This window comes from Cupressus sempervirens, chromosome 3 (assembly GCF_028749045.1).
Source record: "Cupressus sempervirens isolate cs-2001-9-10 chromosome 3, ASM2874904v1, whole genome shotgun sequence".
NCBI lineage: Eukaryota > Viridiplantae > Streptophyta > Pinopsida > Cupressales > Cupressaceae > Cupressus > Cupressus sempervirens.
The window spans coordinates 1,088,732,271-1,088,758,513 of NC_143120.1; the positions used below are offsets into that span (position 1 = coordinate 1,088,732,271).

General features: G+C 35.7%; 1 protein-coding gene across 4 annotated transcripts in view; it reads right to left on the reverse strand.

Moving 5' to 3' along the window:
- Positions 1-26,243, reverse strand: part of LOC149570565 (uncharacterized) — a 133,620-nt gene that overhangs the window by 16,041 nt on the left and 91,336 nt on the right. For all 4 annotated transcript variants that reach the window (XM_089823152.1, XM_089823153.1, XM_089823151.1 and 1 more), the window contains exons 6-8: positions 21,957-22,061; positions 21,584-21,673; positions 12,749-12,859 (exon numbers count right to left, since the gene is read on the reverse strand). In XM_089823152.1, the coding sequence (XP_089679278.1) occupies positions 12,749-12,859; positions 21,584-21,673; positions 21,957-22,061 (306 nt within the window). The remainder of the gene's footprint in view (positions 1-12,748; positions 12,860-21,583; positions 21,674-21,956; positions 22,062-26,243) is intronic.

The following is a 26,243-nucleotide window of genomic DNA, read 5'->3' on the forward strand; positions in this document are numbered from 1 at the left end:
CATAAAATGCCTTTAGTATTACCTCCCTAAATTGTGATGAAGGAATCAAATATATCCTACCCTGGAACTTGATCAATCCATCCATCACCACATAACGATCACCCTATATGGTGCCTGCAATCACTCTAGAAGCCCAAGTGTCCCTCACATACTCTACTATAATCTTATTTCTCCAATCTCCAGTAATCTCAGCTAGAGCACAAATATGAGATCTCTTGGATAAAGCATCTGGCCCCACATTCTTCTTACCTTTGACAAACTTAATGTCAAAGTCATAAGCCTGCAACTTCGTAATCCAATTATGTTGTCTATCATTCAAGTCACACTGGCTCATGAAGTATTTGATGTTGTTGTGATTAGTCTTGATCAAAAACTTCTCCTGACTAGGTAGGACTGAAACTTGGAAAATGCATGCATAATGACCAACATCTCTCAGTCATAGATGGAGTAGCTCCTCTCCACTCCATGGAGCTTCCTACTCTCAAAAGCAATGGGATGCTTCTCCTGCATCAAGACTACCCCAATCCCATCACCTGACGCATCACAATGAAGCTCAAGTGGCTTCGTAAAATCTGATAGAGCTAATACTGGACATGATGACATCACCTTCTTGAAATGATCGAAGCATCTCTAAGCTGCCCCTGTCCATACGAAGGCCCCTTTCCTATTAAGGTCTGTCAAGGGTGCAGAGGTCAGAGAAAATCCCTTAACAAATCTCTTATAAAACCCGCAGAGACCAAAGAACCCCTTAAGCTGTGTGAGGTTTGTAGGAGTAGGCCAATCAACAATAGCTTTAACTTTTCCAAGATCTACTAGAACTCCATCTGCGCTAATGATATGCCCAAGGTATAGTAACTCAATCAACCCAAACTCGCACTTAGATCCTTGCCATATAGTGACTCTTTCTCCAAAATGGACAACACCATCTCAAGATGTTGTAAATGCTCCTCCCAAGTCTTACTGTAGATCAAAATGTCATCTAAGAAAATCAAGACAAATCTCCTAAGCTGCCCCCTGAATACCTGATTCATGCAACTCTAGAACGTAGCAGGGGCATTGGTTAGCCCAAATGGCATAACCAAAAACTCGAAGTGGCCATAGTGACACCGAAAGGTTGTCTTCTCAATGTCCTCCACCCTCATGCTGATCTGATGACACCCTGACCGTAAATCAATCTTCGTAAAGAAACATGCACCATGCAACTCATCAATCAGCTCATCTATCCACAGAATGGGATATTTGTTCTTAATGGTCTTCTTATTTAATGCCCTGTAATCAATGCACATGTGCATCGTCCCATACTTCTTCTTTACCAATACTACTGCTGAAGCAAAGGGGCTTTTACTAGGCATGATATGCCCCATCTCCAACAAATCATTAATCACCTTCTCTATCTCATCTTTGTATTTCTTAGGATGATGATAGGGAGTAATCATAACTGGTTTGGCTCCCTCCTCGAGCTCAATAACATGCTCTATCCCTCTGTCAAGAGGAAACCCATGCGGAATCTCGCCAAAAGCTTTAGCATGTCTATCCAGTATCTCCTGGATATCTAGTGGATGACTCTTCACCTATGGCTCCTATGAGGCTGGCAAAGTGAAACATTCTACCTCCCACTCTACATCATCATGCCAAAACAATCTCTACATTCTCCTCAAGGAGATTACTTTGCAACTCCCATCTAAAAGTCCTCTAAGTACAACAATTTTTCCTTCATGCCGGAACCTCATCTCCAATTTTGCTAGGTTGAGTGTGAACTCTGCCAACGAGGCCATCCATGTCATGTTGAGGATGACATCATAATCTCCCATGTCTACTACATAGAACTCATCCTCTAACTCGTAGCCATCTCCAAACCTTATATGAAGGTTAGATATCTTCTGAGTGCATAATAATTTGTCACCATTCGCCACCATGACTCTAAACTCAACATGCTCCTCGATCTGTAAACCTCTCTTGGCTACCAATTGTGCAACTATGAAATTATGTGTAACCCTAGTGTCAATGAGTGAGAACACTTTTTGCCCCCGGGTAGTGCCCCTAACCTTAAATGTGATTGCCTTCTGAGCCGCCGTTAGTCATGCCAATGACTTCTCATCCTCAAGAATGTTGCTCTCCTCTGTAGTGCTACCCTCATCTGAATTAGAGTGTTGATCCTCCCTCTCTAACTATGACTCCTCTGCTGAGAAATACTCCATTTGATTTGTCTTGGTCTTGAGAGGACACTTATGAGATAAGTCCCAAGGCTCTCTGCAATGAAAACATAGCTTCTTACTCTTCAACTCATGCAAGGTGTCATTATCTAGCTTATTATCTCTTTTTGGCTGAGCATCCTGGTGAAAATGTTTTTTGTCCTTCTCCTTATCCTTCTTCGTATGTGAATCCCTAGGCTGAAATCTACTCTTAAAAGGTGTTGGGTCACGAGCCTTCTTAGTGGCCTCCTGTAATGTAGTTGGGTCATGCCCTTTGACCCAACCCCTTAAGGGATCTAAGAGTCCATCCATAAATAGCACTACTAATCTCCTCTTTGAAATATCAATAACCAACACAGCTAACCTCTGAAATTCACTAGTGTATGTCTTAACTGATCCCCACTACTTGTGCTGCAGCAACTCTTTAAACTATAACTCAAGATCTTTGGTATCAACTCTCTCTATGAGTCCTTCAATGAACTCCTCGTAAGATGTGATCTGATTATGCCCCAAGGTTACCATGCCATGGTGCCACCACTCATTCGCTGGGCCATCCAAATGAATAGCCGCATACTTGATAGCCTCCTCCTTAGGCATCAGATTCGGCTAGAAGTATATATCTACCTTCTGCACCCAAGCTTGTGCAGTCATCTTCCCTGAGGCATCATAGTAAGGTAAAGAAAGTTTCCCAACTTTCTTTCTCAGCTCAAAGTTTTGATTTCTCCCTCCTGCTCTAGGCATGTGCCTCATCCTCGAGTCCATATAATCTTTGAGGGAAATATCCGCCTGAAACTCCGGTCCACTAGCCCCCCAGTCCCTCCTGAACTGATTTTGTAACTCGGTAATCTGCGGTTCATTTATTGGTTGAACCAGATCTCTGGGTGCGAAGGTGGGTAGAAGAGGTCTCAAGCTCAGTATCTGAGCAACGCGTGCAACATGTCTAAAGTTATCAGCCTCATTCCCATTATTACCATGTCCATTATTATTACCATTAATGTTATTCTCAAGACCATTGTTGTTGCCTCAGCCTCTATTATTATCATTGCCCCCATTTCCATTGTTTGCATCACCTAGATTAATATTGACGGCCATCTATCTAGCCAGAAGTTGCAACATCATATCCATTCGCCTATTCTGCTCCTGTTGCATACGTTGCCCATCCTCTAACATAACCAGTAATCGTCTAAACATTACCTCCTCCTGATCTAGACTGGCATTCTTGCCTCCGCCTAATCCTGTATTCTTGTCATCTCGGTCACCCATACTATTGTCTTGTTCAAAGAATATATCCTGTGTCTGTATGACTGGATTCTATGTCCACCTGCATGGATGAACTAGACTGCTCGCTCTATGAGTCTAAATCTTTGTTGTCTTGCTCTGATATGGTGGAAGTTAATGGCCTTTGTCGCATGCTCAAACATACATTCTAAACCTGTTCTATTTCTGATTTTAGTGTTTTGACATTTTGTCAAACACTTGCTATTCCAAATTCCTTGTAAGGCTTCCATAGGATGGCAAGACTTAAAGCTCTGATAACATTGTAATGGGCACCCTAGAATTGCCCAAAAACTAAACCAACTACTGATAGGAATTTAGTCAAATAATTTGCATCCAAGTCTTAATTTCTCTGTTAAATGTCTAAACCCTTTTATGGCTCCAGAAATAAAATGTTTGTTTGTTTTTGTCTTTGCATAGATTTGAAACCACATAACAAGAACAAGAAGAAATTTATAATAATATGCAAACTAAAGATTGAACTACTGCTGAAATAATATTAATTCTCAACTAATAAAATCAAATACATAGCAACCTTTTCAACTCACTAATTACTCCAGCGTTATAACATAATTTTCTAGTAATGACTTCCCATCTTACTGCTATAGTAATATGAATAGTGTCGCGCTACAGGCTGCTACAGTAAAATCTGCCTTCAATCAGTCCAAGACCCTCATAAAATCATCCCTTCGCAATGGCATAAGCATCGGACAAGAAGCAAGAATGATATGAGCAAACATCGAATCCGCCTGTAGCTAGAAATGCGCCCAATCTACCTGTTAATGAAGCTGATAACAATGAATTCCAAAGGCCAAACCCCAAGGAAATGGCGTCTAGAATGTCACAAGAGAGGATAGACGTCCTCTAATGCCAAGAATGGATCTGCAACTCACACATCAATTTTCTTCTTATATCCCACCTGCCAAACAAGGCCACAAGCTCTCCTTTTTATTTCTACTTCATAGGGTTGACCCACTTTTCACAAGCAATGTGGGATAAAGTGTTCTAAAATAGAATAAAATAAAATAACACTTTATGTCTCCCTTGGGCTTCCCTTTTCCACACACAACCCAACATGAATAATATTGAAGTAACACTTTATTATTTTCACATTTAATTTAAATATTACTTTAATGAACTTCAAACATTAAAATAAAATAGTAATTGGACTCGAAATAATATTTTCACAAGCAATGTGGGATAAAGTGTTCTAAAATAGAATAAAATAAAATAACACCTTATGTCTCCCTTGGGCTTCCCTTTTCCACACACAACCCAACATGAATAATATTGAAGTAACACTTTATTATTTTCACATTTAATTTAAATATTACTTTAATGAACTTCAGGCATTAAAATAAAATAGTAATTGGACTCGAAATAATATGAGTGATAGCTCGTCAGAAAGCTCTCATCAAAGAGCATCAAACCCAATCACTAATTTTGACATCACCCATGCCCTGCTGACTTACTAAAAATAGTAATTATGCCCAACACCATGTAAATCAACTTTGTTCTAGCCCGAACTGGAAATGACTAGGCCAAAACATCTCAAGATCCCACTAACCTCTTCGTTAGCCTTCGGGACCATGCAAAAATAGGCTAATGGTCTCACAACTGGACAACTGCTAAAGTGGGGACATTACAGTATTCATACAATATTTATATTACTATTCAAATACATCAGGGTTTGGAGGAAGAAGTGTGATAAGTCCACCTATAGGTATCTCGAACCAAGCTCAAGAGTAGGTACTCACTTTCTTGGCCGCAGTGACAAGCAACATGGGCATCAACTCAAGATGGCATACTTGGTTACTTGTATTTGCTTTCCCTATCCATGCCTCATGCCCCAAAGAGCAATAGCCATCATTGTCTATATGGGAGGAGATCATAATGAGGACTTCTTGATTGTCCCATCCAAGCCTAAGAGTGTGAGTTTTCCATCTTGGCCCAAGTGGCAGGCAACATGGACATCTACTTAAGGTGGCCTACTTAGATGGCAGCCTCATAATTCACCTCTTCCTTGCACCTCCTTCATTGCATACATGATGGGCATTCATAAATAGATTTATCACAAACATGTGCACATTATATAAATACATACATATAAACAATATTTATAGGTAATAACAGCCCCAAATTGATCAGATGTCTACTATCATTCTACACTCGATATAGAAGTTATCAGTACCAAATTGATCAGATGTCTACTATCATTCTACGCTCGATCTGGAAGTTATCTTCTTGCTTTGAATGTTGTTCTTCCTTCCATCTGATGATTTTTTGTTTGTGATTTCTGACTTAGAAAAGGTCAATGTATCTTGAAAATGATTGCTTGTTCTTTCAATTGTTGTTGAATTGATTGATTAATCGAATGAATTCCTTTGATTTGATGATTTGAGTTATGATGAAGTAATTGTGATTACATGACTAAAGCATGACAATATAATGAAAGCTAGTTTGATAAATTGTATGGTTTCTTGATCCCAAGATGAAGTGATTAGTTTATGTGAATTTGATGATTTTTTGCTTGATTTTGATGATTGATCGGTTGCTTGATTTTTTGAGGGATTAATGATTAATGGAAGGAGGAGGATTGTTAAATGCTCCTTCAATGCTTGGAATGAAATCTCCTTTTTACTTTATTGGTAAAGGATCGCCACTTTTCATAAGAATTGAGTCAACAATATTCATTATTGCCTTTGAGAATAATATATTAGTCCCCACATTGATCTCTCTTGAATGACCTCCCAAACTGAAACCTTCTCCTTTATATCATCCTATATGGGGGAGAGTCACACCTCTCCATCATGTCTACCTCTGCAATGGTCACATCACAACCTGTCAATAGTACCACCCCTCGAAAGTGTCATAACTCTTCACCTTGTGAGAGTCACAACTGTTCATAATTACCAGCTTCTAAGAGAGCCACACCCCTTCATCATTGGTGCCTTTTGCAAGAATCACAACCTTCCATAACTACCACTTTTAAGAGAGTCACAACCCTTCATATTGCTTCCCTTTGAAAGAGTCACAACCTTTCATAACATTGCTTTTTGAAGTGGTCATTTCCTTTCTTTCTTGAATCATGTCTTCCCTTTTCTCTTCCTTTCTTTCCTTCCAACAGAAGTTACCTTCTCCTTTTTTATAATTGATGTTTGAGGGAGTTGCGACTTTTCATTTTATCCCTTTTGACCCTTCGTCAACTTAACTAAATTTAAATCATGTTATATTATTTATTTTATCCTTTTATATTTTAACTATTATTATTGTTTATTATTAAATCTATTTCAAAAAGGGGGCATTACATTGTTAATATAATATTATAATATTTGGTGTAATGGTCATGTAAGTAACCTTTTATTCTATCTCTAGTTCTTGATTGTTTCCTTCTCGGAAAGATCTTGTAAGTTCTTACTTAAGAAGTATTTCTCTCCTTTATTTAATATTGAAAATCAATCAATTATCATTTTATGGTATGAGAGAAAAATATGTTTTTTATGTGAATTTTGAATAAAATTTGTGGTTTAATTACCCTAAATTTCTAGAATTTTTTGCCCAATTCTTTTTAAAACAAAAATCATTGAGTTTTTTGGTGGATTTCTTACAAGACAAAATTTGTGGATTTTTTTAGCATTTTGTAAGGATAATTTCAGAAGATTTTTGCCTCAATCTTTTAATAGAATCAAAAGCTTTCAGTATTTACTATTTGGTGTTTTTTTAACACAAATCGTGGTTTCTACAGATTTCTTTACCATTTTCTCACCAAAAAAGAAATGCAAGGGTTCTCTATTATTGTCAACAACGATTGCTTTGCTATTTTTCCCCTAAATTTGTGATTTTTCTTATCTAAGAGGGTTTTCTGATTGGTTTTCCACAAAAAGTCATGGAAGGGTTTTGCTTGATTTTTTCAAAAAAAAAGTCATGATGGGTGTTCTCCAAATTTCTGATTTCATGCGACTTTATCCATTTTCATAAAATGAAAACTTTGTCGATTTTGTAAATCATGTGAGATTTCAACATTGCATCGCAGATTTGCCCATTTTCCACAAAATCATGGTGTCATCTTATAGCAATAGTTTTTGACAATTTTTTGGATAAAATCATGGTTTTTTGCAGTTTGTTTTGTGTCGCACATAGTGTTTCTAGGGTGAGCGATGTTCTACTACAAAAGTTTTTGACAATTGTTTCACAAAATTGCGGGTGTTGTTGCTTTTGACAATTTTTTATAGACTCGCTGTTTTCCAGAACTGTGAAGTTTTAAGAAACTGATATGTGTCTCTGGATGAAGGGAGGGATAGCTTTGTTATCTAACATCATGTTGGAAGGATTATGGTATACTTAGTCATATTGAAGGAGGCGGCCTTCCAAGTATTTATGGTCAAATGACATGCACATTATGTCATCTTTTTGTAGGGTAGTTAGTAGAATGACCATTAAGGGAGGTTATTAAACTAATATTATAGTACTTAAGTATAATAGTCATGTAACTTTATTTTAAGTTTGTCACTTATCTTTTAGTAACTTTATGTTCTTTAAGTTGTTTGAATATTTTAGTAACTTTCGATTTTGTCTCTACTTCTCAATCATTTCCGTTATAGAAAGACCTTGCAATTGCTTATTTAAGGAGAAGAGGATATTGAATACCAATTGATTATCATTTTGTAGACTGCATGTCTTTTGATTAATTTCATTGTAATCTATCATAAATAATAAATGTGCTCAACAGATGAACTTCAAACACATTTTTTATTTAAACTGGGTTGAGTGATTTTTCTCTAATCAAATGGATGAGGTCAACATTGCATATCTTGTGTTTGATGATGCATTTTTGTAGACGCATAAGAGATTGTGCAAATCCCAAAGCTTTAGGTCAGAGTACTAAGATTGGTTGATGAAGGAAAAGTCAGAGAGGTAAGATTGGTTGATGAGGGAAAAGTCCCCATGGGTTATCTGATATGGCAAAGGAGGTAATTCAATTTAAAAAGTAGAATGATGAAAGAAGATTCATGACAATTCGGAAGATCATTGATCCTAGATAGGATCACCAAGTTGTTAGCTACTTCTTGAATTTCTCTACCTTTTGTAGACCATCAATCAAAAAGAATGGATAAATTTGTCCAAGGCTGTTCAAATACATTTTCATATTCTTTTCAGGTGTTGAAAAAAGACGAGGGGCATTGCTAAATTGATATCCTAAAACAGGAAAAGGGTTTTGTTTGTAAGGTATGTGCAATGATATTTATAGGAGGGTTAAAATTGTGGAATCAACAACCTACAAGATTAGAGGACAATCCATAAGAAATCATCCTCAATGGACAAAATCCTACTCCTAACAAAAGAAATATTAGACGAATAAATCATATACAATCCATAATATAATCACTTTTCATTTTATAAAATTTTGGATTTCATTGGTTGGTTCAGATTAAGGGGCACAGACTAATAATGAATGGCCATGATTTATCAGGACTGAACTGATTGCACAGATGACTCAGACTGATTGGCAGTTGACTGTTTGCTTATAGAATTGATTGTTGACGTAACTTGGTTGATTGACAGACGAATGAATTGACAGATTATAAGACTAAGGAGATTGATTAGTCAAGTGAACTGATTGAAGAGATCACTGGATAAATGAATTCTTTAGACTAAGAGTCAGTGTGTGTTAGGGAAGTGGAACTAGAGGAACAATTAGCATAAAATAATTAAAATATTAATTTACTGTGCATGAGATAATAAATAAAATAAATATTTTTTTAATTTTCAGTCAGCTTTCGGGAGATGGAATAATTAAATATAAAGTAAATGATTTATTCAATTATAGAAGACATAGTTGTAAATTAAATAATTAAAATAAACATTTAAATTTAATTGAGGTGGAAAGAATGAGAAGAATCAATTTAATTAAATAATAATGATCATTTAGTTAAAACTTGAGAAAGATAATTAATTTAACAATAAAAATTATTTAATCAATAGTGAGGAATAGTAGAATTTGTCAATACATGGGATTCAAGAAAGGCTAATTTCCTTGCAAATATTTAGGTGTACAACTTGAAAAAGGTAACAAGGAATCTAAGTCTTGGCAACCTATTCTAGAGAAATCTGATAAAAACATGGAGAATTGGAAAGGTAGATGGTTAACTAAAGCAGGAAAAGCAACCAAATTAAAATCAGTATTAACAGCCATTCCAACTTATCAAATGTCCTATCTTCCTCTATGCAAAGGAGTTAAAAATAAATTAGACCAAAAGATGAGGACTTTTTTCTGGAATGGGATAAAGGACAAGAAAAAACAAGCAATTATCAAATGGGGCAAAATGTGTAGACCAAAAGAAGCAGAAGGTTTAGGTATTAAAAATATAAATTGGCAAAATGAAGCATTGGGGGCAAAACTAGTATGGAGAATGTTTCATGAGAAAGATAGAAAATGGGCAAAAATTCTATATCACAAACCTCTAACTCTATTTGATCCAACATCCTTATTTCATTCTAACAATTCTCCAAAGGGATCTAGAACCTGGAACTTTATGATGCAATGTCGAACCCTTATCAATAATATTCTTACTTGGGATATAGGTAATGGGAGGATTGCTCTATTTTGGGAAGACTCTTGGGATTGCCTCCCAACCCCCGATAACCTAAATCTCCCCTTAAATATAAATTATACATTGACCAATCTATGGAGTAACTCAGTATACGATTACCAAACCATCTCCACATCAACACAATCAACAAGATACATATGGAGATCAGTTTCAGATAGGAATTTATGAGAACATGAAAAACAGCAATATGAAATATTCATCAATCAAAGAACAACAAACCATAAAGATAGAGAGGAAGAACTTATATGGGGAGCCTCTCAGGATGGACAATATAGAGTGAAAAAAGGATATGAGATAACTACCGAATCACAAAGATGGAATACAATAGATATCCCTTCTATGTTAAGATCCAGCATGCCTACCAAAAGCGGGCATCTTTTTATGGGCAGCTATCCAGAATAGGATTCTAATGGTAGATAGATATATGAAAATGGGTTTCGAAGGACCCTAGAGATGTCCATTATGTAAAAACAACTCAAAAACAACAGATTACCTATTATTTAATTGCCCCTTCGCCAAAACATGTTGGCTTTGGCTATGTAACAAACTAAATTGGCATTTGACTCTCTTAAACAATCTTTGGGATGACCTCAAAAGCTGGCCCAATAATGGATACTCCAAAATCTACAACAACCTTTGGAAGGCATCCCCATCCATCTTACTATGGGAAATTTGGAAGGAGAGAAATCGTAGAATTTTCATTAATGAAGATTTGTCAATACCTTCCTTTTTGAACAAAGTAGAGGCAAGTATCATAAAAAATATAAATAATGAACTTAAACATTCAATTAAAGAAGAAGGTACCTTTTCAGAATGGGATGCAGAAATGAGGCAGAATTGGCACTATCTGATAAATCCTCCCATGCTATATCCTAAGGCAGACAAGCAGGCAAGACCAAATTGTAAATGGGATCCACCACATAGAGGATGGGCTAAATTAAACTTCGATGGTCCCTCAAGAGGTAATCCTGGGAATGCAAGAATAGGAGGCATCGTCCACTCAACAAATGGAGAATGGATAGCTAAATCCAAAGGGGTAGTATCGAAAAACATAGCTGAATTAGAAGTTTTAATTAAAGGATTGAATCTCAGTCTACAAATAGGGATTAAAAACTTAGTTATAGAAGGACGTTTGCAGATTACATTAAACGCTATCAGAAAATGAAGGACTCCTAAGTGGCAGCTCAATTCAAAATTAGAATGTGCTCTAATATTAATGGATAAACTGAAAGAAGCTTGCATACAACATATTTATAGAGAAGGGAATGGTGAGGCCGATTCTCTAGCAAATTCGGGGGCAAGGTGAAATTCTCCTTTAAAAGATCATTTTACTCTAACTTAATAACAAGGTAATTTAAATCCTTTCATTGAAAAAATCGTAATCCACCTGCAAAGAAATATAAAAATTGGAATTTAGCAAAAGAAAAATTCAAGATAATAAAAAAAGAAATTAAGATGTAAATAAAGATATACAATATTTAAATATTCATTCCTTTACACAAATTTAACTAACAAATTGAAGGGAGGTTTAATTGATGTTTTCCTTTCTTTGATCCTTCAAACAATTATGATATTTTCTCACAATTAGTAATCTATTAGATTTAAGCATTTACATATGGAAATATAATGGGACTAACATTGATCTTAGCCAAGTGACTAAGTTATGCAGGAAAAGAACGAATGATATGAAGAAACTATGGAATGAGGTGTCTACAAAAAGATGAAAGCTTTAATTCAAGCAAGTATAATCAAGGAAAGATTTGAAATTGAATAATTGTTTTAATCTCTTAAAGGACAATAAGTCCTAGAAGAGTTATAAGACTCTCAGCATTCAAGTAATGCCTAAATGTGAAAAAGATTTAATGCAATTCAATATTCTATATAAAACAGGGCTTAGGCCTTTTACCAATCCAAAAAAAATAGCTAATTAAAAACTAAAATTATTTAACTATGAGAATTTGGAAAGAAATGGTAATTTTTAAAATTTGAATTGAAAGAATGACACATTAATTAAATAATAAAGATTATTTAACTAATTGAGACAAAAATTAGTAAAAATAACACGCACATGCGATGGAACAATTTTTAGTGTCTACACTATCAAGCACAATAACATGTATTTATCCTAAACTAAGAATTGGCAATCTGGTTTATTTTCCAAATGAAATTCAATCACTTAATTTTATTAATAATTTTTTCTTTCTGCATCTAGCCAAAAATATCTTAAATTGTGAGTTTTGTACACCAAAGAGGCAAAAACACAAGATTTTTTTGTATATTTAAGAAATTTGTTTCCTTCCACTAAAGTCTACTTTTGTACTCATTTTATGCATATGTGTATGTAATCACAGTAGCTTTCAATTAATTGATTTTCTGAGTTGAAAGTTGATACTAAAAGAGTGGATAAAAAAGCTTGCATTTCCTTAAAAAATCTTTATATATCATATTTTAGTTTGTAAATTATAGAATATAAAAAAAATTGTGTTGAATCATAGTCCGTAATCAGCCTGCTAATTCTATGCCAGCCTTGAGTCTGGTAACAGTGATCCTTACTAGGTCAAGATCCTCAACAACAGAATTGTTGAAAGTAAATAAAAAACCAATTGTTTGTCAGTATGCATTTATCATCACTTATGCACACCATTAAAAAATCATAATATAGTATCTTACCTTGTGAAGTATTGTAGGGCTTTTCCCCCAGCGAAGTACAGCTTGATTACCACGATGAAGCAATGCAAAATAACCAAGCAGTAAAAGTGTCTCAAACAATAGCAATGCCACCTAAATCAAAGGCAATAAAAATTACATGTCTTAGTATTAACACTGATTTTGAGAAAAGAAAAAATATTTCTGTTCATTTAATCCAACTTCAGATAGAAATCCATTTATCTCCAATTTAAGAAACTTTGCACCATTTCTTTATTTTCCTCCTAAAAAAACAGCAAGAAATGAAATTCAACACAATGCCAAAAGAAAGATGTTGGAAACAGTTGGTGGGTCAATTCTGCTATGATCCGATCAACAGTACTTGTGGCTGAGCCATGAAGGAGTTACAGAAAGTTGCACTTAAATACTCTTACAAGATTCTAGAATCTGAAGATTGATCAATAAACAAGGTTTACAACAGTATTTAAGTGAGGACAGCTGCTAAAGGGAGAAGATAAATTATGAAAATCTCAATTAAATGCAGAGGACAATTGTATGTGGCTATAAAATATCCAGGATACTTATAACTTCATTCTGCTAATGAGATATCTATAAACAATTTTCATGAAAATAAATCTGTGCTTTTATGCACTTTAAATTTATTTGAAGAATTCATTATTGAGAATAATACAAATCATTCTTGAGTCAATCAAAAAAAAATACAAATCATTCTCTGTCATCCATAGCTGGAGTATGTATGACAAGGGTGTACAGCACTAGGACTTGGGAATATTGATCCAAACTATAGTAGGTTTATTTAATGTATATTTAGTTTTGCAAATTAAACATTTTCTATTTATTTTATGCGCATGAGGATGGAAATCCATTATTTTGTGTCTTTAGAGTATTTTATTATAAGATATGGTACGAACCATTGCACCAAAACCCCAAGGTGCTAGTGAAGGCCGCCCACCAAGATCATAACATCCCACCATGCTCCGTAGTCCAGACTCCGGGTTGGATGTGCACCCATACGATGGACCCTCCCTTGGCCGTATGAGTCCCGGAGGAACACTGCAACACCGGCATTGCCACTCACTCTGAGACTCGAACCTGGGTGGAGGCTCTGATACCACATGGTACAAACCATTGCACCAAAACCCCGAGGTGCTAGTGAAGGCCGCCCACCAGGATCATAACATCCTACCACGCTCCACAGTCCAGACTCTGGGTTGGATGTGCGCCCATACGGTGGGCCCTCCCTTGGCCGTATGAGCCCCGAACGAACACTGCAATGCCGGCATTGCCACCCGCTCTTAGACTCAATGTTATGATCCTAGTGGGTGGCCTTCACTAACACCTTGGAGCTTTGGTGCAATGGTTCATACCATGTGGTATCAAAGCCTCCACACAAGTTCGATTCTCTGAGCGGGTGGCAACACCGACATTGCAGTGTTCGTCAGGGGCTCATACGGCCAAGGGAGGGCCCACCGTATGGGCTCACATCCAACCCAGACTCTAGATTGCGGAGCATGGTGGGATGTTATGATCCTGGTGGACGGCCTTCATTAGCACCTCGTGGTTTTGGTGCAATGGTTCGTACCAAGATATCAATGGTGTCAAGCTCATCCAATCCCCTTAGTATTTAATCTTTGTTGAGAAAATAGAAATATGAGCAAGCAGTGCATAAACATTCATCACAAACTGTATAACCGTTCTTGTTGAGATTGATCAAAATGTTGAGATGGTGTTAGATTTTTTCTTACATTTGCTGCTTTAAAAAAAAGGACAATAAAAAAGAAATTGAATCTAAACTACTACTGTCATTACTTGGATCTCCTCTTGGATACACTATGATTTTGGGCATATAAATATTATGCATCCCAATGTCATCTCAAGTCATTTTTTTTTATTTTTTGAGGCTGTGACGTTGGGGAGGACAGCTTGAGGATGCAATGATTCCATTAATATAAAGGGTTCTTTGAGAATTTTTTGAAGGCTGTCTTTAATTTGTTAGACATTTAATTTTTTTCATAGTTGCCGATTCGTGACACGAATCCGATTTGGGCACGGAATCGGATCCGTGGATTCGAGAATTTTTTTTTTTCCCAATTATGATTCGTGGAGGATTCGTGCATATATATATATACTAAAAAATAAGAGAAATATAAATAATTCTAAAACTAAATCATTTCATAGTATGCATCTATGAATCTAGTATACTTGATCAATGACATTGATAATTAATCTATTTTCATGATTACAAAGAAAATCAACACATTCACATTGAATTACTGAAAGTGAAAGTTTGTAACATTCAAAATATAGATCATTAAACTTAAAGTTTGTAACATGATTTACTCATAAAAGAGTCAAGATTAAAGACTAAAAGTTTCTGATTTAATCATCGAATGGATTTTCAAGAAAATCTGCATCAGAGGGGTACTGATGAGCTGCAAGTATTGCATCTGTATCAGTAGAGGAACCCAAACCACCAGTAGTACTAGTAGAGGGGATTGTTAACTCATAATCCTCCTCCCCATCATCCACATCAATCAAAGTGGATCTAGCAAGATCACAGATGGTCATATCTAAATCAGGAGTCTCAAGTGCTACCTCCCAAAGCTTTTCAAGCCCCTTCTTGTACTTAGGATCCTTCTGTGACAACAAGCGCAAATTGTTGTGACAAAACACAAGGTCTTCTGTTTTTTTGGAGCCAACCGGTTGCGTTTGACTGAGTGGATAAAGAAGTAAATACTCCAATTCTACTCAGTTGCAAAAGAGCTAGCAACCTAAAGAGAAATTAAAAATTATCAATACAACAATCAAGATAAATAAATTAAATAATAAATTCAAGGAATTGAGAGTGTTAACCTTAAGCTTAATTTTACAAACTTACTTGGGATAGGACCTTTATGGCAAGAGGTTGGAGGCACGTGAAGGCTTGCCCATGAAGGTACCACCATTTGATGGCACCCATCCTGCTTCGGTCTGCTATGGCAATAGGGAGGAAATCCTCACCTGAGTTGAAGGCAGCAAATTCACTCCTCACAATTGCCCCAATCTCTAGATCTTGGAATATCTTAGCTAGTGCCTTCTTATACCCATCTACAACCTATGCATCTCTAAATGGTGGCACTCTACCTGGAAGGTGAAGTACCTCTGCACTATAGTACCTGGGGATAACAAAAGACAATTGAACACTATCAAATATCAATAGCACAAACATTGGATAAAATAAGCACAAGCATTTGATAAGAACTACAGTACCTCGAGGATAGCACATATGCAAGGAGGTGCAAAGGTGTGGTCATCTTGTTCCATTGATGATGAACAATTTTTTCCACCTTCTTGTAAAGGGTGTCCTCAAGATCATTCTCCCTCCTCTGTATGACCTAGGATATGAAATATGAATAATAATTATAATTAGTGAATATGTCAATTTAAACTTTAGAATTTAGATATCTCTCAAATAAAAAATTCAAATTGTTGTAAAAGAGCGTAAAACTTACCATTTTAATTTTTTCCAACATACTATCCATGGAATCATAAATGTCCCCAAGGCATGGCTCATCACTATCTGCGAAGCGAAGCATTGCCATTATTGGATCGGTGATTTCCAACACATAACTCACAAGACCCCACCAATCCTCATCTAGTATCATTCTTCTCACATTTATGGCACTTGCTGTATTGAAATTCTTCCAAATGCCCCATTAGGGGCTAATGACCATCTGTTTCAATGCTTCTTTTACCTTCACAAGTCGTCTTAAGACGATTGTGTGAGGCAAAGCGGGTTTCAGCAACCTAAGAACATATCAAACTCAAGTTAGTAATACATTTAAAAATTAAAACATGTTAATGTAAACAACAACAAAAATTAATAATTATGGAATCCAATAATATTCAATTATATAATAAATATACAAATTTACCTTCAATAACTCCAAGTCCAAGAAACTCCTAAAAATTGCTTGTGACATGTGGTGATTTGTCACAAACATTTGAATCTCTTCAACTTCCTCATATATCCTTTTCACCCAATCTATTTCGATGCCAATTGCTTTCATCACTAAATTGAGAGAGTGGACGATGCATGGTGTCCAAAAGATATGATCATATCTAGACTCTACAATTATCCCTGCAACCCTGCAAACTTTTGCATTGTCCGTGACCACTTGGACAACATTATCAAGACCCACTGACTCTATAACATCAATGAGAATGCATGAAATAAATTCTGCATCTTTCACTTGCCCTTCACAATCAACTGCCTTCAAGAACATTGCCCCCTTAGAGCATACAGCAATAACATTAATCAATGGACGGTTTCTACAATCTTTCCACCCATCCAAAATAATAGACACACCCGATTGAACCCAAAAATCTTTTATTGGTTGAAGTTGAGCCTCTACATATTTCCTCTCATCATGTAATATGGTAGTGCGCAACTTCTCATAACCAGGCGGTTTGTAACTATGGGGTGCATCATTTACTGCTTCCACCATCTCCCTAAAATAAGATGATCTCACAAAATTAAATGAAACACCATTTGCAATTAAACAACGTCCAATTTTGTGATCAGCAATGTCTCTCTTTTCATTTTGGAATGCCCTATCTAGTGGGCCTCTCTTGCAGGTGAGTGGAGATGGGTCTTCATCTTCATCATTTTTAGTTGGCATAGGCAAAAAACGATGTGTTCTTGAGTTTGTTTGATCGGATGATGGTGTTGGCAAATTTGTTCTTTTGGAAGCACCACGTTTTGCTTTTGCAACTGCTCTATCAACATCCTCTTGCTCTTTTGCTAATGCTGCTATTTGTGCAGCTGGTAATCCCTTCTTATCACTACCTAGACACATGTTAATTCCTTCACCCGCAAGGCCCAACAAATGTAGTTTCACTCAGGAATAGGAGCTTCTATGTTGTATGTTGCAAAAATTACATTTCCATATGTATGCCCCACCCCCAAGACATTGTACAATTCTTGTTGTGTGTCTCCACTAAGAACACCCCTTATCAATTTTGAAGCTTGGTGATGTAGCCCCACCCCCACCCACTGAGCCTTGACTACTCATTGTTCTATTCTTGCAATCTAAAAAAAAAAATGAAAGAAAACCATGTTTCACACTTACACAAAACTTCGAAAATTTGGAAAACTAAAAATAAATCAATAATCTATGAAAGAACTCAAGAATATAGTTGAAATGCATACCTTAAACACTTCTTGCAAGGTATTTGGAGCTCCACAACCGATCTCCTTCGAATCCAAGCTCTTTACTTCAAACTAGCAAGTATGAGAGAGCAAAATAGATACTAAATGAACTTGCATTGTGATTTAGAGGGTCGTTTTTAGGGTTTAGGGCCTTCAGAAAAAAAAACATTAAAAAATGGGGTTGGGCCCACTTTTTTGCAATTTCTTTATGACCCTACCGCGGATTCACGCGGATCTGCGTGTGGATCCTCAAGGATCCGGGTAGGATCCGTAATCCTCCTGTGGATCCGTCAGGATCCGCGCGCCACAGGAGGATTACCGATCCTGCCTGGCTCCTCAAAGATCCATACATGGATCTGAATCCAAATCGGACCCGAATCCGAATCCGAGGGTAAAGTGACGAATCCGATAACTAGGACTTTTTTATTTACTCTCATAACCATGTGAAAGATTTGACTAGTCAATAGCTCGGATATGTTAAATGCCACATAACACATAGAATGAAAAGGCTGGTTTTAACATTAATTTCCAATGCTTCGTGAGGATGGGTCAAATGATGGATTTGCTATTCCAATAGATGTTTTTTATAATACCACAGTGAATTCAAAAAATCGAAAAACCACTTGCAATAATCCAACTTACACATCAAAGACATGTTCACAGACTCATCAAACAATAGATAGAAGGTATCACACACAATTCATGACTTGCATGAAAGAAGAATGATTTAATGCTAGAATTATATAATATTTTTAAAAAATAGAAGTAAATGAACATTTGTCTAAAATAAAAAATGTCCACCCACAAATCAGCAAAGAAGATTTTGAGGCAAAAAACATAAATACTATGATAACAATCACATTGAATGGTTGTCCTCATTTTTATAAAAATTTCAATTAAACATTGCAACCTACAAGAAATTTGAAGTCAAAGAAGCTTTTAAATAAAAGTTAAAGAAGTTCAAACAGATGCAGAAGTGTACAACAACAGAAGAGGTATAGATTTTCATTACACAAGGCATGCAAGAGATAATCATTCTAGAGGAAGAGGAAGAGGCCAAAGCAAAAGTAAAAACGAAACCACAAAGCTACAGATATGGAAGGATTGGACATGAAACTGTCAAGTATTACACATCTTTTGAGGAGATCTCCAAAAAGAAAATATCTAGGTTGCATGGGTACGCGTATCCACACCCCTGGTAATCGTACCCACGTATCCAGAAACCGGGTACACGTACCCCAAGTACCGGGTACTCAGTGAGAGCAGCATAGCTAAGGACCTTGATTAAGATTTCTGATTTTTTTAGGTTTTTTGTTTGCATATCAGCTTGTTATTTATCAAGCTTAATTCAATACGTAATCAGTTTGAAAGTTTGATACAATACTGATTAACAGTAAACTTTATCGCTGTTCAAGTCAGAAGTTTATCATTTGCAATATGTCATTGTTATATGATTTATGATCTTGTTCATGTGTCAAGTCTGCCTTCTCCATTATACATCTAAACATTTATCATATATTATTATTACAAAGATATAGCAAATCTGAAACTGAAAACAACACATTAAATGTGCAAACTTTATCACTGTTCTTGTTTTAAAAAACCATTGTCATAACTCATAATTTCAGATTTTCTATAAATATTAAATTATAATTTAAAAAGGTAGACATACCCAAGTACCCTCATCCCCTATTTTGAAAAATAGCCATACTCATACCCATACCCTTACCCTATGTACCCAAGTACCCCCATCCCCATGCAACCTTTGAAAATATCCAGTTAGCTGTGCACAATATGGTGGGTGCTATAAAGTTGACAAATGTGTGGAACTTGGTCTATGATACAAGTTTTGCAAAACATGACTTTTAGAAAGGATTTCTTTCGGGAGTACCAAAATGCACATTTGAACTCAACCAAACTGCAGACAAGATTCGCATTGAGCAGTTGCCATTGGCAGAGTGAAGGTAAAACATTTTAATGGTACTGAAGCTCTTATTTGTGATGTATGATATGTTCCTACTTTTAAAAAGCATTTGTTATCTTTCATAATATAAGGAAATAGGGTTATCAAATTGTACTATGCATGTATTGGTGAAGTAAATTCAGTTGAGTGTGGATATAAATCTAAGCTTATAGTATATGACAATTATAATTTGATTAGAATGGATTACAAAATCATACAAAGAAGACAGGAGCATGTAGCAATTGAACACAAAGAATGTGCATCTTCAAAAGCTGTGGCATCTAAAGAATGGGCATTTAAATTTACAGTCTAATGGGCATTTGAAGTTACATAATTTAACTGACATGCAAAGGAAAGGTTTCCAGTACATCAACAGCCAACATGTGGATCAGAGAATATTCTAGCTGAATGCATCTTAGGTAAGAAAAATCATTAAAAGTTCCTGCAACAATCAAACTATTGCTAGTCAATAGTTCCAATTGATTCATATTGATGTTTGCGATAGAGCAGATTATACACAAAGCGAATAGATATTTTGTAGTTTTCATGAAAAAATATAGTATAAATCAGTATTTCTTTAATAAGTCAAAGGTGTTCACAAGATATGATTAGCTAATGATGGTTAAAACATTTCTGAAAAGTTTTAACATTTTTGTAAGAAACATCAGAAAACAGGAGATTTTTCTCCCGCTCTACAAACCACAGCAGAAGGGGAGAGCAGAATGATTTTCAAGATAGGCTAGATCTCAATTGAAAAATTCAAATCAAGATCATTTTTTTTGGGAAGACATGATACAAAATAGTCTATTTGTGAATAAAGCTAAAACTTCAGCATTGGATGGAATAACAACTTTTGAGTTTTGGTATTGATACAATCCAAAGGTAAGGGAACCAAAAGTACCAGTTCAGTTCACTAGTTCCTAGTGATCTTTGGAAGAAAATAGCTGCTAGGAGAGTGAAACATGTTTCCATTGGCTAATCAGATAACAAGAAATGCATGCATTAAAGGAAATCCGTTGCAGTCATTAATCTATGATCACTGGAGATATTTCTTTTGTAAAGAAAGACAGCTGACTTTTCACCTACATAATGCAATCACTTCAAAATTCCAAGGCTTTTTGTCTACAATCACATTTTTTGCATATCCACTAATGACTTTAGTCAAGATGGCCACAATTTGTTTATGTAATTGGCAAACCAATCTATCAACCCTATTGAATATTGATTGATAAAATCATATTGCAGAATGATCCCAAGGTTATTTATTTACACAGTTATTTTCTAGAGATTATGTATCTGTACACACAGATCGACCTTGAAGGATGTAGCAACAAGCTGTAATGGAAAACGAGCACAATGAACTCAAGGAAACTAGGTGTGGCAAACAAGCACCTGAGCACAGATACCTTAACATGCAAGAAAGGAAGCAAAAATATACTTCTAAATTTCTAATAACCAACTCTGTGGAAATCCTATTTATGTAATATATCTTAATAAGACTAACAAGTTTTGTGGAAAAATTTCAATTGTAGCGCATATTAAGCAAAGCTATCTATAATTGTGAAAATGAATACTAAATAGCATGCAAGTACTAGAGAAAGATCCAATAACATCAAGTATAACTCGAGATGATTAAAGCAATCACTATGATCAAAATTACAAACCATGTTCCCTGAAAAAATACCTGATCAGTTGCAGTCTTCCACTTGCCTGTACAATGAGAAAGAAGGAAGCTCATCAAATGGAAAAACTCCATTTGTAAGTCTGGCCTTGCCTGAAGAACCAAAAACATAAAAAGTTTTGTGGGACATATAATCAAAAAACAAATAACTACTTCATATCATGCATACTGAATCCTTTAATTGATTGGTATACATGGAAGCCCAATTATTTTTAATTGTAGATACCTATTAAAATATGTTAAACAGCGATGAAATAATAAGAATTCAAATAATAAAAAGATAATTTCTGCAAGATGATAAATAAATCTCCTTAGAAGAGTAAAGAAACATTGAATAATCTAGTTGACTAGTTACTTAAAATAGTGCACAACTCACCAGCATACTTTGTACAAGAGTAAGATTCAAGTGAGCCAAATTATTCATAATCTTCAAAACACCAGTTGCCACTTCTTCAAAATTGACTGGAAGCATATACGTTGCCTGTATGTTCAAATCAATTAAATAGAAGAACCGTAGGCACTTCAATAAGGGAAAAATTATCTATCTTGACTCAACTATATGCAAGATGCTTCCAAAAGTGTCTATAGCTTGAAAAGACGAAATGAAAATCACTAAAATGGGGAACTTGATGTCAAAATAATTCATGGAGGCAATTTTTTAAGAAAATTTATTATTGCAGAAATAAAACCATACATGTACTACATTAATTCATGTATAAAGGTCATTGAATATCATCATGATTACATGGGTTACAGAACATCTAAGAAATTATTTGTTTCTGCTTGTATTCACATCATAATCTAGAAAATAAGAAGGCTTATATATATACTTTTTATTCGGGCTTGAATAAATTGCCTATTCAAAAAAAATAATGAAGGACTGAACCAAATTGTCGCTTTTTCTCCCTGCTTCACTTCTGCTAGTCTCTTTTGTAGTATCAAAGCTCAACCAGGCCAAGAGAAATATTCATAACAGATGTGAATTCATTTGAGTGTGTCGTCCTTCAAGCACACCTTGGCCTCAGATTAACAGCATCAGAGCACCTTATTATTGTCTATCAAATCCCAGTGGTATTGGAGTTGCTCAGCTAAATCTTTCTTCAAATTTTGCATGTCTGCTCACACAAGTTCCATGTGGAGAAAGCGAGGTCTGGAAGATCATGACCCTTGATCTTTCTAGTCTCTATAATCTCAATAAAAGACAGCAGACAAATTGATAACAAAAATGTACCAACAAAGGGATAATTTGAAGAAACATTATGAATGGATAAAGATTGTAAGCATGAATCAAGATTAGAATGTCACACAACAAAAACACCATAAACTTGTCATCTTAGCATCATGATCATACCATCATATACTTCAAGTTCAACATCAAAATATTGAAATGTCAAAAACTAAATCATAACATCAAATTCAAGTATCATTCTTTGAGTTTCGAATTAAACTATTGGATTAATAATTTATGGTTCTTCTTCTTCTCCTACTTCTTCATCCTCATCATCAATGCCAATGGCATTAGTTGATTCACAAATACTGCCAAAGCCTATTAGATCAGCTGCACCAATGACATTATCGCTGTCCAAGTCATCCAATGCATCAATTGCAAGCTGGGAACTAGAAGCATCCAAGTCCATATGCTCTGCATTTATATTTCACATCTTCGTCTCCCCTTCTTTATTTCATTTTGCTTGTAGGAAAGGAAACACAAGTAGGAATGCACATATCTTAACTTCTCCACTCTTTTTATTGTAACGTATTGCGCTTTACTAAGCAGATAAAAGAATATGTGCTCTAGTTTCTTTTTGATCCAGATGAACTAGCAACCTCGAAGACAAGACAAAGTAAGCAATTAAAATAGAATTATTTTAGTCATAAAATTACTTAAGCCTCTTGCATTCACAAACTCTATGAACTCATTTGTAATCAAATCTCACATATCATCATTAAAAAAGAGTTTCAAATGTTGCCTTGTACGCATCAAACACTTCTAAATCTCTATATGATGGCAACCTTCCCGACGTCTTATGATATTGGTTGCTATAATATTTTGGTGTCAACACATAGGAAAGCAAATGTAGGAGTTGTCATCTTGTTCCATCGTTCCACAACAATTGCTTGCAATTGTTTGAAGGAGGTCCACTCAGGATCTTGCTCTGTCAATTATGATTTTCTTCATCTTCTCAAGCATGGAGTCAATGTCATCATACAACTCTCCAAGACAAGGTCTATCTATGTCAATGTAGCGAAGAAAGCTCATAATGGACTCAATGAAGCGAAGGCGATACTCCACACATTGCTACCATGAGTCATCCCAATATCCTTCGCTTAATTTCTGTTGCACTCTCAATGTTTCTTTGCCTCCATATAAACCAATTATTGATGATCACAATATTGCAAAGTGTCACTTCAACTTTTACAAGTTGTCTCAAGATAATTAAGTTTCATGCAAAACAGGTCTCAGTAACCTGTAATAGAAAGTAGAGGAAAAAAAATACAATTAAGTAGAGACAAACTTGAAAAATAATATACATAACACTCAAATTTTAAAAATTAGAAAATGTAAAATACTAATTTTAATATTTTTAAATTAAAGTACTACTTCAAATTCAAGTTCATTTACCTTTAATAGCTCTAAACTTGAGAATAATCTGAAAATTCCTTGAGTCATGCGGTGGTTTGTGATAAACATTTGGATGTCCTTAACCTCTACACCTAATTTGGCCCACTCAATTTTGTTCTGAATCTTTTGTAGCATAAGATTAAGTGGATTGCACAAGGTGTCCAAAAGATATTGTTGCTATCACTCTTCAACCAACAAACCAAGTGGTCTATTAAACTTAGCATTGTTTGTTATGACTTAGACAATGTTTCTAGGTCCTACTGACTCAATGAAACAGATGAGAATATTGGCGATAAATTACGCATCTTTACGTGGCCCTCACAATCCACAAATTTCAAAAACATTGCCCCTTACATGATCAAGAGACAACTTCTTGCATCTTTCCAGCCATCTAAAACCGTCTCAATCCATGAATCCCTTATAGGCTTCAATGCATCCTCAACTGACTTGAGCTCTCTTTCCAATAAGGTGGTGCATATTCTCTAATAATCAGGGCCCTTATACCCTCTTGGAGCTTCATTGACACTTTTCAACATCTTCTTGTATGGGGAGAGACAACACTTAAAGGCAACCCGCATGTATATATGCATCTTGCTATATCTTGGTCGGCAATGTCCCAACTTTCATTTTGTGTCATGTCCCCTTCTCAATTTCAGTTCTGGGTGACAGAATTAATCTATCTCCACATCCGGATAGATTAATATCGACTTCAGACAGGATGCTATCCAGTCACAAAAAGAGGAATTTAATTTAATATATTCCAGGACTTTGTTAAAGGTGCAGAGTTAAGTCACTTTAAATGTTCTAAAGTTATTTATCTTATAAATAGCCTTAAGTGACTACAGGACGAAAACGACTTTTAATCCCACATCCTTTGCATGTGGTACTTTTCCCTCATTCCGAGGTTATAAATACAGGAGTTTGCATTGGGATTAACACACACAAGAAATTTATGAAAGCTGAATGCACTGAGTTCTGGTTGCTTAAATGTGACTGGATTATGACTGGGAGGATAAGTCTGGAGATTTTCCAAGAAGTTGGACGTTACCCTAGCTTCTCCATTTCAATATTGCAGTAATATTTGGGCAAAAGTCGGCAACGTCAGGAAGACCAATTTTATGAATGCAGTAAGTTCAGTATTTTATGCCATTGTTTGTTAAATACAGTAAATTTTATAGCAGGCATGTGGATTGCAATTATCTACAGTTGGTAGTCCTTCAAAGATTTGAAGAAATATCTTAAGGAACCCACGACTGCAAGGAGTTCTACCGGGGTTCAATATCCAGTGGTCAATATTAACAGGAAGGGCAAGAATCAGGGTGTAAGAGTTTTCTTTTCGAACTGGGCCGTTTTACATTCATAATAGCAGGCAAACCACGGGATTTAACACTTCCAGTCGGCGCATTGATATACATTGTTGTTTGAGGGACTAGTCGTTTTAATGAATACACGTTACACAGGTTAAACCCGACTAAGGGCTGAACGTTTGAATATTGCAGTATATAACCAGCTGAGAGCGAGTGTTTCACTAAATACTGGCGTGAATATTTGAGGCTCAGTATTATAATCGGGTTAGTCTGAAATGTCACCAAGGAACACGACATTGGGCGTCATGTGCAGGTTATGATACGCATGTTTGAAAGTTTCATAGCTGGGTTAAAGTTCGCGTGAAAGGAGGCCGTGGTTATCCTCTGAGATGTGATTGTGATCACAGACGGTTGGAATGAAGGCATATATTAATAGCTGCAGGAGTTATAAGAGTTAACTGATAGCTAATATATCTACAGTCGGGCAATTTGTAGTATTGGCAGACCCTCTTAACGTGGCTATATTCTGAGTCAGTTGTTTGGACGGCTACAGCAGTCACCCCGCATTAAGCAATTTGGAGTGGACACTACGTCAGTCAATGGTCTACAAACTGAACACAACATCAGTTACGGGCATGTTTGACCTTCTGGAAATTCCGCCAATCTACAAGGTATTAGCATAGGGGTTTGGTCTGACAGGTGCACTATTTTTCCTTGATTAACTTTTTGTTTC